The sequence below is a fragment of the Ictidomys tridecemlineatus genome, chromosome 5 (assembly GCF_052094955.1).
Source record: "Ictidomys tridecemlineatus isolate mIctTri1 chromosome 5, mIctTri1.hap1, whole genome shotgun sequence".
Taxonomy (NCBI): Eukaryota; Metazoa; Chordata; class Mammalia; order Rodentia; family Sciuridae; genus Ictidomys; species Ictidomys tridecemlineatus.
In genome coordinates, this window is record NC_135481.1 from 193,180,848 (window position 1) to 193,200,077 (window position 19,230).

Sequence of the window (19,230 nt, forward strand, 5' to 3'; positions counted from 1 at the left end):
GGATTTGGTACGTTCCGCGCCACGTGACGTAATTCCGCCTCCGGCGTCCTGCGCTGTTCCGCCATGGCCTCCGTGGAGTCGCGTCGGAGTCCTGCCAGCTCTCGGCAGGAGCCGGAGGGGCGCTCCCGACGCCAGGACAAGTACTCGGTGCTCTTACCCACCTACAACGAGCGCGAGAACCTGCCGCTCATCGTGTGGCTGCTGGTGAAGAGCTTCTCCGAGAGGTAGCGCGCCCGACCTTCCTCCCCGAGGAATGGGATGAGCTGGCTCCGCCGGCCTGGGTGGCGGCGGTTGGCTGCGCGAGGCGGCCCTGCCTGTCTTCCCGGGCTCACGCAGGCAGCCTCGAGGAGGAGGCCACCCCGCGAGGAAGGAAAGCCGGACACTTGCCGGGTGTTCTCGTGTCTTGGGTTCTCGGTCCAGCTCCCGGGTGTTGTGAAACGCTCGCGGTCCTGGTGACGAACGCCTTCTGCCCCCGCTCGCGGCTTTTTTCTTAAAAGGCTGATCCCCCCCCCACTTTTACCTGGGGCGCAGCTGAAAGCCGGAGCCGCCCCCTCGGTGGTCACGGCCGGCCGCCGGAGCCCGGGCCCGAGCGGGCGCGCTCCTCCCCGCCCCGGCGCCGAGGGCTTATGTAAGCGTGAGGTTGGGCCCGTGGAGGAGGGAACCGCCGCGGGCGGGATCGCCTTTCCGCCGAGGAGCCAGCAGGGCGGCCTCGGCGAGCCCTGTGGGGTGTTTGGTGGGGTTTCTAGAAAGGAGAATTTTGGAGTTTCAATTTCGAAGTGTTGTGCGATTTAAAAAAAAATAATCAGAGAATCTTGGCGGCTCAGAGTAATTTGTATGATGGTTGGACAAATGCGATCATGCTGCGAAAATCTGTAAACGTTTTTCCATAGCAACACGTACGATCGTAGCAAATTATTTTTGAAAAGTTAGGCGATAGCACATATGGCTATGTTATCATTTATTTACCCAGGTCATGTCAGTAACCAAATTATTTCCAGAGGTTTGGTTTTGTTTTGGCTTTTGCTTTACAGTCAGCCAACCTGAGCATTACTAGATTTACGTTGTTGTAAACACTTGGTGGAAACCATTTTGCTGATTTGATCGTATTTCTTGGAATAACTATCTGCACGTTTAAGGCTCCTCAAAGTTTAACTCTTATCTCTTTTCCACTTTAGATGTATGTCTTTTTAATTCTATTCTGACGCTCTTTCCAAATTAAAAATTAATCATGTAGCCAATCTTGTTCTAGGTTTATAGTCTGATTTTCATCACACATACAGGTATATGTGCATACATGTCAGTGGGTATATTATGAAGTTCAATTTATTCTAATTTTTTTTAAAATGGGGGTGCTGGGAATTGAACTCAGGAACACTCCACTACTGAGCCACATCGCCAGCCTTATATTGTATTTTATAGGGCTCATTGAGTTGCTTAGCACCTTGCTTTTGCTGAGGCTGGCTTGGAACTGGCAATCCTCCTGCCTCAGCCTCCCCAGCAGAGCAGTTGAGATTACTGTTGACCCTGCACAGTTTATTTATTTATTTTTTTAATGGTTTCTGGGCATGCTGTTAAAAATCAAAATGTAGTTTAGTGAAGGAAACCATTAATACTTTTGTAGGTGCAGATCACATTGTCACCTCAGCTTTATTTAAGCTGCCTCACCTTAAGGTGACTTGGCTGATTTGAACACGGAGAATTTTGCTTATGAATAACTCCATTTTGTTTGAGAGAGATACTTATTTTAGCATTCTACTAGAATGCTCATCTAACTGTTTGGGGTGTTAAAAGTTGTTCCCAAAGTTAAGAGCTCAGTGGGAAAGCGAAGTAGCCATCTATAGGGGAATAGATTGGCTGTTTTATATTTTAAGTTTGCTGGGGCTGGCTTTTTTAGGCCTTTAGCAGTGGGATGTGTTGTCTGTTTTATTTCTTTGCATATATTGCTTACAGCAAAATCAAGAGGTAGCAGTTTTGTGTTCTTCCTTTCCCCTTTAACTTTGCAATGTCTTTATTAAAGGGGAAGGTGGAGATAGAGGGAAGCAGGGTGGTGATTAAGTATGCATTCATAAAGTATTTATTCACCAAATAAATACTTTGTGTTGGCTCTTTTTTTAAATAGAAAAGAAACTATCATGTGAAGTTAATAGAAAGTAACAGATATTAATGTTGAAGCACAATAAAATCTCTTATAAATCTACTGTGCTTTTTTTAAAAAATTTTGTAGTGTGAGTTAATGGGTCCTACTGTTTGAAGCAGGCATTTAAAAGATTGTGAACACTATTCTAAACATTTTTTAAGAGTGAAATTAAGTCAGATTTATTCCTGATATTTAAATCTGCTTTTTTTATTAAACTAAAAAGGATATTCATTCAAAATACTCAATTTGTTTTGAGTTGCCACTTAAGTACTTTTGAAATATTTTACATACCTAAGATTTGATATTAAGATTCCAAGTTTTCACTTGGAAAGTAGGTAAATAAATTTCATAGGATATCATATGTGATATGTATGTATGATACATGAATGTAAGATTTTCTAAATAAAGTGTATTTTTTCTGTGTAAGAATGTTTTGATATCTTGGGTCATCATAATAGCATTTTCCAGCAATTTACTAGATTTGGAGGTGAAGTATTAAATGTTTGGCATTTATTTAATTTGATACTTGAAGTTTTCTTTAGTGACTAATATGACAGTAAGTCTTCACTTATACTAGTTAGAAATCAATTATTAAAATATTTTTAAATTTGAAAAAGTCTCCAAACATTAATACAAATTCAAATTTTTAAATTTTAGTGGAATCAACTATGAAATTATAATCATAGATGATGGAAGCCCAGATGGAACAAAGGATGTTGCTGAACAGTTGGAAAAGATCTATGGATCCGACAAAATTGTAAGTTACATGAGCATTTTTCTGTCATATGAATTGTGTTTGTATATGGAAAAGATGACAAATGAACAATGCTTAAATATAGTCTATTTGCCTAGAACTGAAAAGAAAAAGAACAACTTATGCCCTTGAGAATGAAATGCTTTTTCATTCTGCTTAAAATTTTACATATCATTGCTGTGTTGGGTTAGTGATAATTTTATAGCAAAAGAGTGAACTTTAGGATGAATACTTTTTTTTTCATCTTTTTAATAGTTGTAGATGAACAGAATGCCTTTATTTTATTTATTTATTTATTCATTCATTCATTTTTTATGCGCCTCACATATGGTAGGCAAGTGCTCTGCCACTGAACTACAGCCCCAGCCCCTGAATGAATGCTGTTTTTGTGACTGATTACTGCAATGAGTTTTCTTTGGCAAAATTAAAACATGTTGTTGAATTGACAAGTAATATCAAAGAATCAAGTTGCAATTTGTGTGAGTCTTTCTTTGCCCTTTCGCGTACTCATCCTTTAGTAGAGAATGCTATTTGCAGGTAGGTTAGAAAGGTGACTATTTATATGTGGAACATAAATAACTTTTCAGAACATTTAGCATTTTAATTTTTATATTTTAACATGTTTTGTAATTTTGTATTTTTAGAAAATGTTCTGGTAATAAAATGTAATATATTTGTTATATTTTAAAACATCGGTTATATTTTAAAACATCAAATAACTGTACATTCAAGAGATTTGGTTACTTTAAAATAATTAAACTTTATCCTCAAATACAAAAATATTATATTTAACAAGATTAGTACCCTAACCAAATAATTACCTAACCAGATAATTCATAAAATAAGAGCTATAAATGACCAGTCAATGTGGGGGAAAAAATGAGCCTCACTAAGAATTGCACAATAGAAGAGTATAATTAGCCTTTCTTAGTGGAAGGTTTATTTTCTTTTTTTTTTAAACTAGTGTTTTTTATTTTTTGTTTTAGTTGTTGATAGACCTTTATTTTATTTATTTATATATGTGGTGCTGAGAATCGAACCCAGTGCTTCACACATGCCAGGCAAGTACACTATTGCTCAGCCCCAGCCCCAGCCCTTAAACCAGTGTTTTTGAAAGTATGGTAAATGGTTGGATTCAAATCTATTGATCCTAGAATAGGTTGACATAGTTTTCTGAAATCTCAGCTGGCAATAATGTCATAACCCTCAAAATATTCATACTTTACTTTTGATTGATGGTATTAAAGTGTACAGTGGGTTTTAAAACTGCCTGTGTTTTTAAATACAGTCACATAGCTTACTTGGAATATTTTTTTACTAATTTTTTTTTTCAAGATTTTCTCGTAAGAATATCTTGCAAAGGTTTCTTGTTGCTCAAATTATTGTACTTCATGAAGTATTTTATTTTATTTAGAATTAGTTGCGCACAGTATCTGTACTTTATTCATTTATTTTTATGTGGTGCTGAGGATCAAACCCAGGGCCTCACACGTGCTAGACAAGTGCGCTACCGCTGAGCCACAACCCCAGCCCCTCGTGAAGTATTTTATAAGTAAGCATATTTCACAGAATATATCCCTGGCACTCTTGCAAGCACTTTACAGGAATTCACTGCTTGTTCCTCATTCCAGCCCCGTGATAGAGTTTCGTCGTGCCACTATATGTGCCCAGGATCCTGACTAGTGAGCAGTGTAGCTGAGATTCAAATCAAAGTCTCATGGCTCAAGAGTCCAGGTCCTATCTGCCACTGTATTTTGCCTTACATAAAAAGGAGCTGTCAGATTGATGTGAGGAGGCAGAAAAGGATCCGGAGAGTGTGGAAAGGTAGGGTTGGTTGGTTAAGGTTGAAAGTAAAGCACGCTAGGTGGAAACAATTCGAGCTTAAACATATTATAAAATGTAAATATTACCTGTAACATTGAAGTTGCCTTTGATAAGCATTTTTTAATGTGCATTTCAGTCTCTTCCCCCAGAAAAGACTCAGGTCAACAGTTTGTATTTTTGTGCATATGCCTGTAGAACTAAGTAGTAAGTTTTCCTTTTATAAACACAAATATAATCATTAGTACTTCTAATGATATCTTGAAGAGGTTACTATATACCCACATTACCTCTAACTATTTCATAATATTGTTTAATGATGGATATAAACCTTTGAGCATTCTAAAAATTATAAGTAATAAAGTGATCTTTTTCAAAAAGAATTTCTAGCTGAAACAAGGTTATAGAAAATGTCATGAGCTTTAAAAGTTTTGCTTATTTAGAGCAGGTACTCGTATTTTGTCAGTAACTATCAATCACAGAATCAAAATTTGAGATCTGACGTGTCTTGTCTGATTCTGTTCAATGACTTGTGGGTGTCTATTTCTCCTCCCTGTAAGCTCTTATTGGACAAGAATAATTGTATCCATCTTTGTTCTTTCCCAAGACCTTTGCATGTTGTCAAAAAGAAAAGAAATCTGTCCTGCTTGAATTGAACTGGGAAGGCTTTGTTAGAGATTTGGCAGTCTGCGGTGACCTGCTCATTCACAGCCAAATTCAGAAGGGGACAAGATATGCTCACTAGTTTCCAGCCAGAGGAAAATGCTAAACAACGAAATCAGGGGCCAGATACGAAGCAAAAAGTTTACAAGACTAAGTAATTGGAAAACTGTTAAGAAGGAGGAAAACTTCACCTCTTGTTAGGAACATAATTTGTTATTGGAGCAGTAGAGAATGAGATGAAGTCATCCAAGTGTGAAGTTAAGATTAAGTTCATGAAGGAAGGGTGATGTCAGCATTGAAAATCACAGGGAATCAGGAGGATAATGTGGCTATCAGCTATTCTGAAAAGGTATGGAACAATGAGTTATAGCATCAATTTTGTAGGAAGGCATCAAAAGGCATCATTGTTTTAAATGACAGATGTAGTAATAGATGTAAAATTAATATTGTTTAAAATATGGTGGATAGTGCCAGAAAAAAATGCTTTGCCTATAGGGTTGGGGATAAAGAATGTTGCCTTTCTGAAAAGCTGTGTTAATGTATTTGGTTTGTTACCACCTTTTTTTTTTTTTTTTTTTTACTTTGGCAAAAAATGTTAAGCATACGCTACTTTAAGGGTAATAAATGCATTATTTCTGTTAAAATGAATGTGCACTTACAAGAAGGGGTAAGATAAAATTTAGTCAGATTTTTTACTGAAGTATTGTTTCTTTTTCCTACAGCTTCTAAGACCACGGGAGAAAAAACTGGGATTAGGTAAGTAGACCCTCTAACCCCCTCATACCTGCGACTTGCCTTGGTAAACTCATCCAGTGTGTAATTTCCCAATTTGGAACAGGACCAGATATAGCAACGTGGTGGTTTTTAATGTGATCTTTATGACATTTAAGTAGTTTAACTTGGGTCACCTTTGTCAATCAGGACCCACTCAGAAAAACAAACTGCTCTTTGAGTATAGGGAATTTAATACAAAGAATTTGGTTGCACAGATGAAGGAATTGCTGAGAAGCCAAAGGGAACAGTGAGGTTCCTAAGAAGTCAATAACAACTGGAGGCTCCTTACTGTTGCCCCTGTAGATGGAGCAATGAAGGGGCGTGGGGGCAGGTTAGACCCCAAAACCTGGTCTGCCCAGAGGGAGCTAGAATGATGAGGTAGTCCTGCCAAATAACCTGTCAATGGAGGACACGTAGACTGTCCTTCTCCCTCCTCATAGTCTGCACCTGTACCTCACTAATTGTCTGTAAGCAGATGATAAGGGAACCTGGAAAATGTGGTTTCTACAATATAGCATAGAAAAGGGCCAGAAAATGAGTCTGGGAACACATATCATGGACCAGCATATTGCTTTAGCTGCACCTTTGGGCATAAGTTTAAAAGTTATTTTTTATTTCTAAAATAGAAAGATTTTCCAGTTAAATATAGGACATTATAGAATATCTCAAATGAGCTCAGTAATTGAGATGAAACCATGAATGCCTTTATTTCTGCCACTGCCCGCAGTTACTCATGTTGAGAATTGGTATACATAATGAAAAATCAGGGGATTATGGAAAAAACATAGTTCTTACGAACTAAAGCTGCTGTTCAGAAGACCGTTTGTCCCTGGCATCATCAAACATTCTCAGTATTGGGCTGGGATTGTGGCTCAGTGGTGCAGCACTTGCCTAGCACATGTGAAAGTCTGGTTTCTATCCTCAGCACCACATAAAAAATAAAGTTATTGCGTCCATCTACAATTAAAAATATTTTTCAAAACATACTCTCAACATTTTTGGGATTGGAATAATCTGGAAACTTCCATGAAAGCTGCCAAGAAATTAACTGATTATAGTCGCTTCTTCCCACTGTGTGAAAATGGACTTGGACTGCTGGGAAGAGCAGAAGCAGAGAAGCATGTTAGGTAGTGACCCAGGCATCAGAAGGTAGTGCATGGAAAGAAGGGAATTGGGAGAGGGTTTGGCTATAGAATCATTAGGACTTAAAAATAGTTTAGAAATTAAAGTTTTGGGTAAGGTAGGGAATCAAAGGTCACCCCTAGACCTGTGGGTGGAACACTCAAATAGTTGGTAATTTCCTGAAAGGTGGCCTATAAAGCGGTGGGTATTTAGGGGTGATTTTGGAATATTACATGTAAGATTTCTTAATATGCAAGTGGAGACAGCTGCCTCTATGAATATATGGAGCACTGAGAAGTATCTGGCCTTGTCAGTGTCTTGGAAGTATCAACATAAATATGACTTTTAAACCATGAGAATATGATAATTTTTATATATTCTGAGACTATCTTACTATTTCTTTGCTAAACTAAAATATAGATGGGATCTAGTAAATTGACATCTGAATATGGAGTAGATACCCAGCTATATACTTAAGATGGAAACTGACCAACTTATTAGTAATACTTTTAGAAAACTGATAATGCTTTTCAAGTGCTAAACAATTTCTTCCCTATTCAAAAGTATACCAATGCGTGTCTACTGATACTCTTTAATGGATATAAATGCTTTCATTTTTAGGAACTGCGTATATTCATGGAATGGAACATGCCACAGGAAACTACATAGTTATTATGGATGCTGATCTCTCTCACCATGTAAGGGGCATATTTTTTTATTAGCTATTTATGATACTTTCAGCCTATTTTACTGACTTACTGTTTATTTTTTCTAAATTTCAGCCAAAATTTATTCCTGAATTCATTAGGTAGGTACTGTTTCTAATATTTGAAAAGAGTTACAATTGAAAACATTTTTCTTACATTGATTTTGGACTTTTTTCATGAATTAAAAATGTACATGTTATTTTAACTTTTCTTTTAAAATATAACCAACATATAGATTTGAGACTCACAAATGTAGGTAGATGTGTGACTGATATAAATTAGGAGCCCTGAGAAATGAATGAACAGATCATTCCTTTGTTATCTAAATTCTTTTAGAGCACAGAGAAAGATTAAAGGAAGCCTTGAATCATTAGAGTAAGACACTATCAGCAAATAGGGTTTACTCTAGGAGTATAAATCATTCCTCATGTTAACAGAGAAAGTAGCATGATTGTGTATAGATACTAAAAGGTATTTTATTTGTTACATTTTCTAATAAGAACTGAAATAGAAATAGAAGAAAACTACTTAAGCATGAATAAAATGACCTAGTCCTAACACAAATGTTATGCCCAATAGTGAAATTATCAATCATTTCCAATAAGTTTATTCAAATAGGTAGGCCAGTTCACATTAAACATGGATTTAGGTAATACAGTAAGTTAAGAATTCAGTTAGATATTGGTAAAGGATACAAAATTGTATTTGTTTGCAGGTGATATAATCTTAAAAAACCCAAGAGATGACAAAACCTCTGTGAATAAACTTCTGACATGACAATCAGATCATATCACTCCCTGTTTAGAATATTCACAGAGTTACCCTCAACACCTGAAGGAAAAAATCCAAACTCCCTCATCCTTCCAACTCCTATATAAGTGGCTCCTGCCTTTCTGACCTGATCTTATGCCACTACCCCATGCTCTCAGACCTTGGGCATAGTCCTCTTGTTTCTCAATATACACAGAGCTGAAAAGCTGTCTCACTGCACCTTAATGGCCAACTACTGTCATCCTTTGATCTCTACATAAAATTGCTTAGACCTTTTCTGCTTATCTCTCTAATAACTCAAAGCCGCCTTTGACCTAATAAGGAAATGGAACCCTGGGAATAGATTTTCTATTGTATTTTGGACTCAAACTGGCAACATGTAGAAGAAATTCAGATGGCTAATAAACTTTTTTGGGGGGAGGGGGGACTGGGGATTGAACTCAGGGGCACTCGACCACTGAGCCACATCCCCAGCCCTATTTTGTATTTTATTTAGAGGCAGCATCTCACTGATAGTGCCTCACTGTTGCTGAGGCTGGCTTTGAACTCAACATCCTCCCATCTCAGCTTCCAAGCCACTAAGATTACAAGTGTGTGCCACTGCGCCTGGCAGCTAATAAACATAAGAGAAAATATTCACCATAGGATGCAAAGAAATGCAAAATAAAGTAACTATTACCCATTAGTTTCTCAAAATTTAAAACTTTTAGAGCAGTTACATCTAGTACTTATAGGTTTAAAAAAAATGGGCACATTCAAATATTACTGAATAAAGTATGAGTTGTAACTTTTGGGAAATGATTTCTGCAGTATCAGAAATATGAATAAGCTTTTGTCTAGTATATTCCATTTTGGGGGACTCTTAAGCATCATGGTAAATGTTTTTAAGAATGATTATTGTGGCATTGTTCGTTATGGGGTTTTTTGGTCACTGGGGTGGGGAACCCACCGTGAAAATAATCACAGATGTCTGACTTGAATGATTGGAACTATTTTTTAAAAAGGGGAGATTTCTGTTGACCTGTGGAGGTATCTGTGATTCTGCGATGTATATTATTAGCTGACAAAAAGCAAGTCAGAAGGTGGACTTTTTTTGGATTTCATCTTTGTAAATGTAACCAAAAACTTTGAGGCACCCCTTTGATTATTTTTTTATAAGTAAAGAGAAAGATCTAGAGGGACCAGACTGTTGTAGCATTGTGTTCACTTTTGGTGGTAGAAGGACTAGTTTATAATTTTACTAACACTTTTAAGGATAGTTTTACATGGTATAGTCAGCAAATAGTACTATGTTATAGTTTTTCCTTCATTTATTTAAGATAAATAAAAGAAAAACAGGGTTGAATTCCTCATTCTGTAAGGTCTTTCGGTAAATAATTCGTCTGTTTCCTTAGCATTGTTTTTTTCTCTTTTTCTGTTAAAAGTTCTGTTTGTGTAGCTTATGGAAATGCCTACTGAGCTCAGTAGCTTTTTCTCATTGACATTTTTTCCCCCTGTAGGAAGCAAAAAGAGGGTAATTTTGATATTGTCTCTGGAACTCGCTACAAAGGAAATGGTGGTGTATATGGCTGGGATTTGAAAAGAAAAATAATCAGGTATATACGTGTACTATAATTTCTCTCAATGTAACTACTGGAAATATATTATTTTGATGAAATTACATGCTGCCTTCATTTGTGCCAATAAATATTCCCAGGTGTAGCTTCTTACCTACACTTTTTCCTTTGCTCAGTGTGTTTTATTTTGGATGTTTTTCAGTTATCAAAAACTTACGAACTTTTGGTAGAAATGGTCTGGTTCAGTAAAAGTTACTCTACTGGACCTCAGTTTTGATTTGATTGAGTTATTCATCTATATTTTGAGGCTGGATAGGTAGGTCCCTCCCCCCATGTTTATATTTTTATTACTTTAAGTAAAAAAAATATGCCAACTTTTACTAAGCAACATAAACTAGTATATTCCATTTTGGGGGAATATAGGGCCCTGCAGTCAGATATGCCTGGGATATCCTCTTTGTCATTTACTTCCAATTTTACTTTTTCTGACCTTTACCTCCTTCATCTTAAGATGGAAACAAAACCTACTATTCCAATTTTCTATTACTGTCTTGTCAAAGTATCCATCATTTCTCATAACTGTGGATTGGCTGTTGGCGTCTCAGCAGGCTTCTGTTGGGGTTTTTGCAACATTTGGCAGTTGTTGCTGGTCTCAGTTCTCTGCAGGGCTCTCCAGAAAGCTGGAGCAGCTTCTTCGCCAGGCGCCCTCAGGGAACACCCAAGAGTACAGCAGTGGAAGCTGCAAGACCACTTGAATTCTAGGCTCCTCTGGGGTTCACACAGGGTCAGTTTTTTTTCTGTCAAACCATTTCATGAACAAGAGATGGGGGTGGGAGAATTCCCTTTTTTGATGGGAAGACCACAAAAAAATATTTTTCATATTTTACCTATCTAACATGCTTTTTCAGGGTAGCAGGAAGATGAGATATATTTCTTGTCATTGATATCTTTTACCACCCATTTCACTCGAATTAAAGATTCATTTAAGTTCATCTCAGTTTTGCCTCTACTAGAACCTAGGACCTGCCATGTAGAACATTTAAGAATCTTGTCTTCTGTAACACGGAGTTGGATAAAGCAGTGCTTTTCAGTCCTGCTAAATATTAGAATCATGTAGAGAGAAAAATCTCATAAAACTACACCTATTTGTCATCCTTTTCTCACACACACTGCAGACCATTTGAGAATCTCCAAAAGTGGGCCAAAGGCTTCAGGGTTTTTCACAGACTTCCTAGATGAATATTGTGAGCCAGTGCTGAAAACAAGTGAACTTGATCGCTAAAGGCACTCAGGTCATTTACCTATTATTTAAAATTAAGGACTCCCAATCACAGATACATTACACCTTTTAGTTGTACCTGTTAGTAGCTGTTAATATCATCTGCAGTGTCCTAGAGTATAAACTTTAGTTCTTATCAGTATGATTCAAATCTAGAATTCAAACCCAAAGCTGACAGATTATATTGTTACATTGTGTGCATTTATGAACATTATATATAACTATAATGCACCAATAAAAAATGTGAGGAAAAAACCCCTCAAGACTTGAATGGCTCTTTCAACATTTTAATTAATTAAAAGACCCCAGTTTTAAAATACATATTTCCCAGCATGGTGGGACACACCTGTATTCATGGCTACTTGGGAGCTAAGGTAAGAGGATTGTTTGAGCTCAGCCTGGGCAACATACAAGACCCTCTCTCAAATATAAATATACTATCTTGTGTAGATGTACAAAAGTATACACATACATACACATATTCCTTTGTTTATACCCATTTGGGATAAAGGGATAAACTATATAATATTTTTATAGGTATTAGAAGCAAATTGAAGGGAAAATGTTTTTGTTAGCCATCATCCCATATACCCTAATCTTGGTGATTTGCATACAGTCTTAGCTAGGGAGGCTTGGGCTTAGGAAGAAAGCCACTCACTTCAGGTTGTCCCAGAAAACTTTCTGAATCTACACATGCTAAAATAGGTGCAATTCAAAAGTCACTTTCTTTCGACACTTGGCATCTTTTTGAAAGATTAATAATAGTTATTAATCACTACTATCTTATAATTGATGATACTCTTGTGTTTGAAGTCATTGTTATTGACTTGAGTGTGTTTTACCAAAGTTCTTGATTGAATCCAGAATCCTCAATACATTGGTATTTGGAGAAAAAGCCTTTAGGAAGTAATTAGTTTGGGAGGTATCTACAGGGTAAGCTCCATGGTAGGACTGGTGCCTTCATAAGAAGAGGCTAGAGAGCTTACTCTCCTTCCCTTTGTGTGAGAATACAGAAAGCCAACATCTTGATCTAGGATTTCCTAGCCTCTAAAACTGAGAAATTTCTATTGTTTAAGCAACCTAGTATAATAGTATAAAGCATTTGCTAAAGTGGCAAAGCAGATTTAAGGCTAAGAAAGTGAATCAATTTCCAGAGATCATTAAAAGCCAACATCCTCTTCTACCTGTATACCATCTTTAAATAAAAAGTACCATTTTTATACATTACCAACAAAAATTCAATCTCTCTGCAGATTAGAATCTGAAAAGGAAACCCCTTACCAGATCCCTGTCTTTTTCCATCTGTTAAATTCTTTATCCAATCCCTGATCTCTTTTTCTTACTGACATTTATAATTCTAAGTGGTAACCATTGGTAAATATCAGTTCTATTTTCTGTTTTTATTCTTAGCTAAAGTTTGAAAGGTTGATTCCTTTATGGGTCTTAAGTTCACTTTCAAAGAACAAGTCCCTATTTTCTGAAAAATGGGTATCAGGTTTCATTTCACTAAAAATTTCTCTTTGTTGTAGAGAATTAACATTTTTGTGTAATTAATGCTGCATTTATGAAATTAGCACTTTTAGCATTGTGCTCTTGGATATGTTTCTCTTGTATATCAATTGTATTTTAATTAAGAAAATGATTGTTTTATTTGACAGCCGTGGGGCCAATTTTATAACTCAGGTTTTGCTGAGACCAGGCGCATCTGATTTAACAGGAAGTTTCAGGTACAGTGAAATTTTCTACTATTTATAACTTCCTGCCTAAATTTCTTGTGTTACAATAGCTATTTTAAAGAAATGCTTTATATTCTACCCTGTTTCTGTCCTGGAATGCTAGAAGGACAGAAGTTGCTTATGTAGCCTAAATATCTCTGAAGGAGAAATATCATACTTTTTCTTTAAAAGTTAGAGCAGGAGTTAGGTCAGTGTGGTGCTTACCTTAGTATTGGGCTCCATTGCTCACGTGGAACATTGCTGTTAAGTGACCGGGAATATGCTCCTGAGAACAACAACACACAGTCCAGTAATTTTCTATAGTTTTATGAGTACTTACAGCATTACCTACAGGGAAAAAAAAAAACTTAGAATCTTTACTATTTAGGTAGAGTTTTTAGTTACTTTGTTCTCCATGTAGATTTAGGGGGGGAATGTGGTGTCAGTGCTGGTGATCGAACCCAGGGCCTCAGGCACGCTAGGCAAGTGGTCTACACTGAGCTACTCTCCAGGCATACACACACACATGCGTGCATGCACACGTAATCTATACACATAATATGTTTTTTTTTAGTTTGGTTGTGTGTGTGTGTGTGTGTGTGTGTGTATATACACATGTTAGGAATTTTGAACCCAGGGCCTCAAATGAGCAAGGCAAGCACTCTACCACCAAGCCCTGTGCCCAGCCGTGTGAATTGCTTTGTATGACTGGGCCAAATTACAATTAAAGATTGCCAGATTTTTTTCCTCCAGTTTCTGAAACTAGAAAATGCTTGCTCTTTTAAGGTCCCAAACCCCATGCATTACTTAATTTATATTACTTGTTTATTGTTTTCTATTAAATAATGTTAGGTTCTACTTTAATGGAAAAATCTAGGTTGTTTGTCAGAATTCATTGTTAGTTGCTGACTCTTGAAGGGAAATAAAAATAAAAAATAAACCTCTATAGCTAAAAAGTAAGTTGATTAGAAAGTAGACATTGGGCCAGGCATGTTAGTGCATATCTATAATCAATCCCAGCAATTTGGGAGGCTGAAGTAGGAAAATCCCAAGTGTGAAGCCAGCAACTTAGGGAGACCCTGACTCAAAATTATTTAAAAAAAACTTGGTATATAAAAGAAAGGAGTTCTATAAATATATCCTTTCAATTCCAAATTTAAAGCAAAGGAATCATGTGTGATCTGATTAAGATCTCTGGTTGCCATGTAGCAGTAATACTAAGAATAGTGGCACTCACAAAATCTCTGTACAGAACTTCCCTCTCTGGATTTCACAGGCTACAATTGTGATGGTTTTGAGGGAAGTCCCAGGGTAGCTCATGAGTCATGGAGATAGAGGTTGTGAAGAAAAACAGCAATGACATGAGGCTTCCTCACTGCCTCAAAGCAAATGGGGCTTAAGCTAAACAATGGCCTAGGAGTTCTGGATCTACACAGCCAGAGCGGTGATGGGGCACGTTTATCATTCAATGGGGTTCATTGTCTTTAGGTCCCTAGAATTAGAAGAAAAAGGAATACAAATATTTTTAGAAAAAGGAATCTCAGAAAGCTGCAATCTGACATAAAGCCATTTAATAGCAAAGACCAGCTGGATGCTGATCATACGTATGAGAACAAAGTCTTACATTTGTGTCCTTTTAATTTATTAGCCATATGTTTGAAGAAACCATGGGAGGGGACAATGTGGAAGATGAAGGTAGTACTGAAAAGAAGTGTCTTAGAAAAGGATTCTTAAAGAGCCAAGCGTGGTGGCACATGCCAGTAATCCCAGCATCTTGGAAGGCTGAGGCAGGAGGATTGCAAATTCAAAGCTAGCCTCAGCCACTTAGTGAGGCCCTAAGCAACTCAGTGAGACCCTGTTTCTAAATAAAAGACTAAAGTGGCTGGGGTTATGGCTCAGTGGTTAAGTGCCCCTGGGTTTTATCCCCAGTACCAATAGAAAGAAAGAAAATGAAAATGATTCTTAAAGGGAAAGAAATTGTAGCCCACTCTACTTGTAAAGGCAATGCTGGAATAGTCCCATTGCTGTCAGTCCTTCCTACCCCATTATCCTAATATCCTCCCTCCCTCACTTAACATCATGTGACATTGTATATCTTTAGTTTTTAGTTCACTCCTAAAACATAGTAAGACATATTGCTAATTGCGTTAATGAGTATTACTACCATCATATTTTCACTCTTCATATTTATTTCAAATTCCTTTGAATTCATTCAGGACCTTTGTGGGAAAGGAGTGCACACACTAAACTCTCTTCTTACGTTCTTCCAAGGGCTCTGCTGTCTGTCTATTGTGTCATACACACTTAAAAGCCAAAAGGTAGTGATAACCTTAGAAAATCCTGGAGTAAAATCTGGATTCCAGGTAACAATAGGCATTGTAGATCCAGGTGGTCTTAACTTGGTGAGAAATAAAGTTATACCAAACTGCCTCTCCTAGTAAAGGTAGGAATTTCTGGAATCTTACTCATTGATACAAACAAACAAAATCTCTTTGGAAATAACTCCTTGCTATTCATAGTTACTGAAGAAAGCGATTTGGTTTACCCACAGGACTTCGCAGTTCCTCTCTTTGGCTTTGTAAATCTGTTGAGCTCTGTGTTTGACCTGCAGTCCATCTAAAGGTTAGGCTGTATGCCAGCCCACTATAAATGTCTGTGACCTCACTTGTAATAGATAAATCCTACCAGGATCCCCTCTTTCCTGTGAAAGTACCTGTCCTAATGTAGATGCACTGCTTATCCTAGTGGGAATCATATTATCCTAGGAAATGTCTTAAGTAAATCTTGGGAAATAGACATGTATGGTGAAGTTCCAATCAGTTATGTATTCTTTCTGGTCTTATATATATTGTAAATGTCAATTCTGTTTTTCCAATATTTGGAATAGTTTTTTCCCCTTTCAACATTAAATGTAAACTTTTAGGAAATTTAAAAATAGGTGGTTCTGTATCAAATGCTTCATTTTACCATATTTTAACAATTCCCAGTAGTTAGTGTCTGATAGGAAGATGATTCTCTAAAAAGTACTGAGAATTCATTTTTCCAGATTATTCCAGACTACGTGGCACATATTTCCTGGCCTTTCTTGGTTGGGACCAAAAGTATTAGAGTCATCAAGTATGAGAATTTTTCTTTGTGCCAGTGGCTAGTGAAAGTCAGGCTGTATAAAAACCAGTGAAAACTTAAGATGTACATGTAGGCAAGTGATATTTATCCAGATGTTCATGTACATTTTGATTTTTTTACAGATTATACCGAAAGGAAGTTCTACAGAAATTAGTAGAAAAATGTGTTTCTAAGGGCTATGTCTTCCAGATGGAGATGATTGTTCGGGCAAGACAGATGAATTATACTATTGGTGAGGTATGTAACTGATGAGAAGTAGTAATGTCATATTCCTCATAAAGGAACAGTACAGTGTGAACATGTTGTAATAAAAAGTTTAACTTTGATAACTACTAAATTAATGTTGTGGGTTTCCAGTTGTTCAGAATGTCTCTGCACTAAAGGGTGAATCCCTTTCATATGTAATACACGTGACCTACTGAGAATTAAAGTTACTGGTACCTCCTCCATCTGAAGCCTTTATTTTGACCAGTCAGCCTCATTTTGAGTGCCTTAGCTGCTTTTCCTTGTAGAGCCAGCAGCCACCATACTTTGTCTTGAATGATGAACCCCATGTGCCCATTTCCTGTGAACAAGTGGAAGTGGCCAGAGTAAGAGTCCTGTGGTATTTCAGGGTAGCAGTGAGCTCTTAGGGAAGCTCTGCACTACACTAGAATGCCACTTGTTTAAGTTATAAGGTTTCCAACTTAATGCCAAACAGTGGCAGCTAAAATGGACATACTGAAGCAGCTCAGTGAAGGGCCATTATACATTTAAAGTGTACTTTTTCCTTGAAATTTAGCTTTTCTAACAGTTGTAGATTTGATTCTTATGACTTATTTTTAGATGATTAATGTGTGTTCAATTTAAAGGCTTGGCAGTACATGCAATTGAGTCCCTTACTTCTGAACTCAGTTGAAGGACTTATTGTGGGACTGAATTTTTCTGTTCCATTAATAACAGTTGAATACCTGCTGGTCCCTAATTTTTTGTAAACTGATTTTAATGTATATTTTTTCAACCAGGTTCCAATATCATTTGTGGATCGTGTTTATGGTGAATCCAAGTTGGGAGGAAATGAAATAGTCTCTTTCTTGAAAGGATTGTTGACTCTTTTTGCTACTACATAAAAGAAAGTTACTCATTTATGCTTACCATGGTCATTTCAATGTAAACATAAAAGAAGCCTGGTTACTGATTTTTGTAAAACGTACTCTTAAAGCATAAACCACGAGGTAAGGAAATTTTCATGCAAATTTTTTTTTCTGGAGAAACTCCCATTTTATATTTCATATTAAATAATTATAAAAGTTATTGGTTCAACGAGCAGTGTTTCAATTTTCATTTATATTTTGCTGTATTAAGATCTATAAATAAATGTATATTTTTTTGCACAAAATGTTGCTGCTTTCATTACAGTATGTGAATGCAGAGATTCTGACATGAAACAGAATCTCAAGTATTTGTCATGAAAACTAGATTCCTAGCTCTTTATACCTAGGAGATGTCAGAAGTAAGGGGAAAGTTAACTGTATTTATGAGATAAGTAAAGCTGTTTCCATTACCAATTGAAGAAGTTTAAGTCTCTGCCCTTTCTTCAAAAAGTCTCAAATTTCTTAAGTTATATACTTAGAGCATTTGGGTTGAATTGAAGAAGCATTTTGTCTACTTAGAGCAAGTGTATTTGAAGTACATATTGTGAATTGGAAAACAATTGGCAACAGTTGATTGCATAGCTGCTTTTTGTTTTTCTCTTTTAAGTAATAACCCTGTTGGTATGGAAAAACATTTTGCCTCGCAAAAACATTTTATTTCAAACTCCTCAACAAAGCTCATGTCCTTTTATTAATGTGGCAAAAATCTCTTCCCTGTAACTCTGTGGCAGAACACCAGGAAAGTGTTCTGCCAGTTAAAATGAAGGATAAGTTGTATTGTAAAGCCAGGGCAAATATTCCGTTTACCTACCTTGTCTATCATAGGTGATTTAATTGTATCATAGCTTTTGGGTCATACAGTATCTTAACATTTGAGTAAGGGCATACTTTGAGCAAATAAGCTTAATATCTAGTTGACTTTCTTTTGCAAATAAAAGGAAGAGGAGGTGTACTTAATTGAATCTAGTGAATAGTATTGACTGACTTAATTTAACTGTGCTAAAGAAACTGAAAGTCTGATTTTTCATTTGCCATACTCTCAGATCCTACCAAAAACGAATACTAGACTAAAACCTTTGGTGTCATTTTGAACATTAGTCTCTTCCCCAAGTCCCATAAGTTGAACCTAAAACTACACACTTCAGTGGGAACTACTGTTGTTAATTCTTCTGCCCAAAGCTGTTTGGTTAGCCCACTAGGGACCAACTTTCCTTAGGAAATAACTTCTCTCATCATTAAGAACGAGAACTTCAACAGTTCTTGATTTAAAAAAAAAAAAATGTTTTAAGCTGTAATACAATTGTGATATTCTCAAAAGTTTTTTTTTTTTTTCTTGTGTTGTTTTTCTTGGAGAGTTAAGAATCTATTCTCTTTAAATGGAGTTTCCAGCATCAAGTACATGGAACAGAAATTAAGTAACCACCTCAGAGAACCTACTATAGAGATAGTGTTGCCTTCTCATGCCACACAAGAGTAGATTTTTTAAAATCTTCAATTGTTCTCACAATCATTATAGCACTATCAATTGGAATTTACCAAGAATGGTTGAGCAGTGAACATTCTTTCACCATTTGGATATCATTTAGAAAAGAATTTGAACTATTTAGATGATTTTTGTAGTAAATCTGGTGACTTAAACACTGAAATCATTTTAAACATTTACATCTGAATC

General features: G+C 36.6%; 1 protein-coding gene across 1 annotated transcript; it reads left to right on the plus strand.

Moving 5' to 3' along the window:
• The first annotated feature begins 29 nt into the window (after positions 1 to 29).
• Positions 30 to 17,727, plus strand: Dpm1 (dolichyl-phosphate mannosyltransferase subunit 1, catalytic). Its single transcript, XM_005325213.5, has 9 exons — positions 30 to 224; positions 2,795 to 2,894; positions 6,098 to 6,131; positions 7,893 to 7,969; positions 8,054 to 8,079; positions 10,249 to 10,344; positions 13,243 to 13,311; positions 16,548 to 16,662; positions 17,430 to 17,727. The coding sequence occupies exons 1-9, from the start codon at positions 64 to 66 to the stop codon at positions 17,532 to 17,534; spliced, it is 783 nt and encodes a 260-aa protein (XP_005325270.1). The 5' UTR covers positions 30 to 63; the 3' UTR covers positions 17,535 to 17,727.
• Positions 17,728 to 19,230: the final 1,503 nt, after the last annotated feature.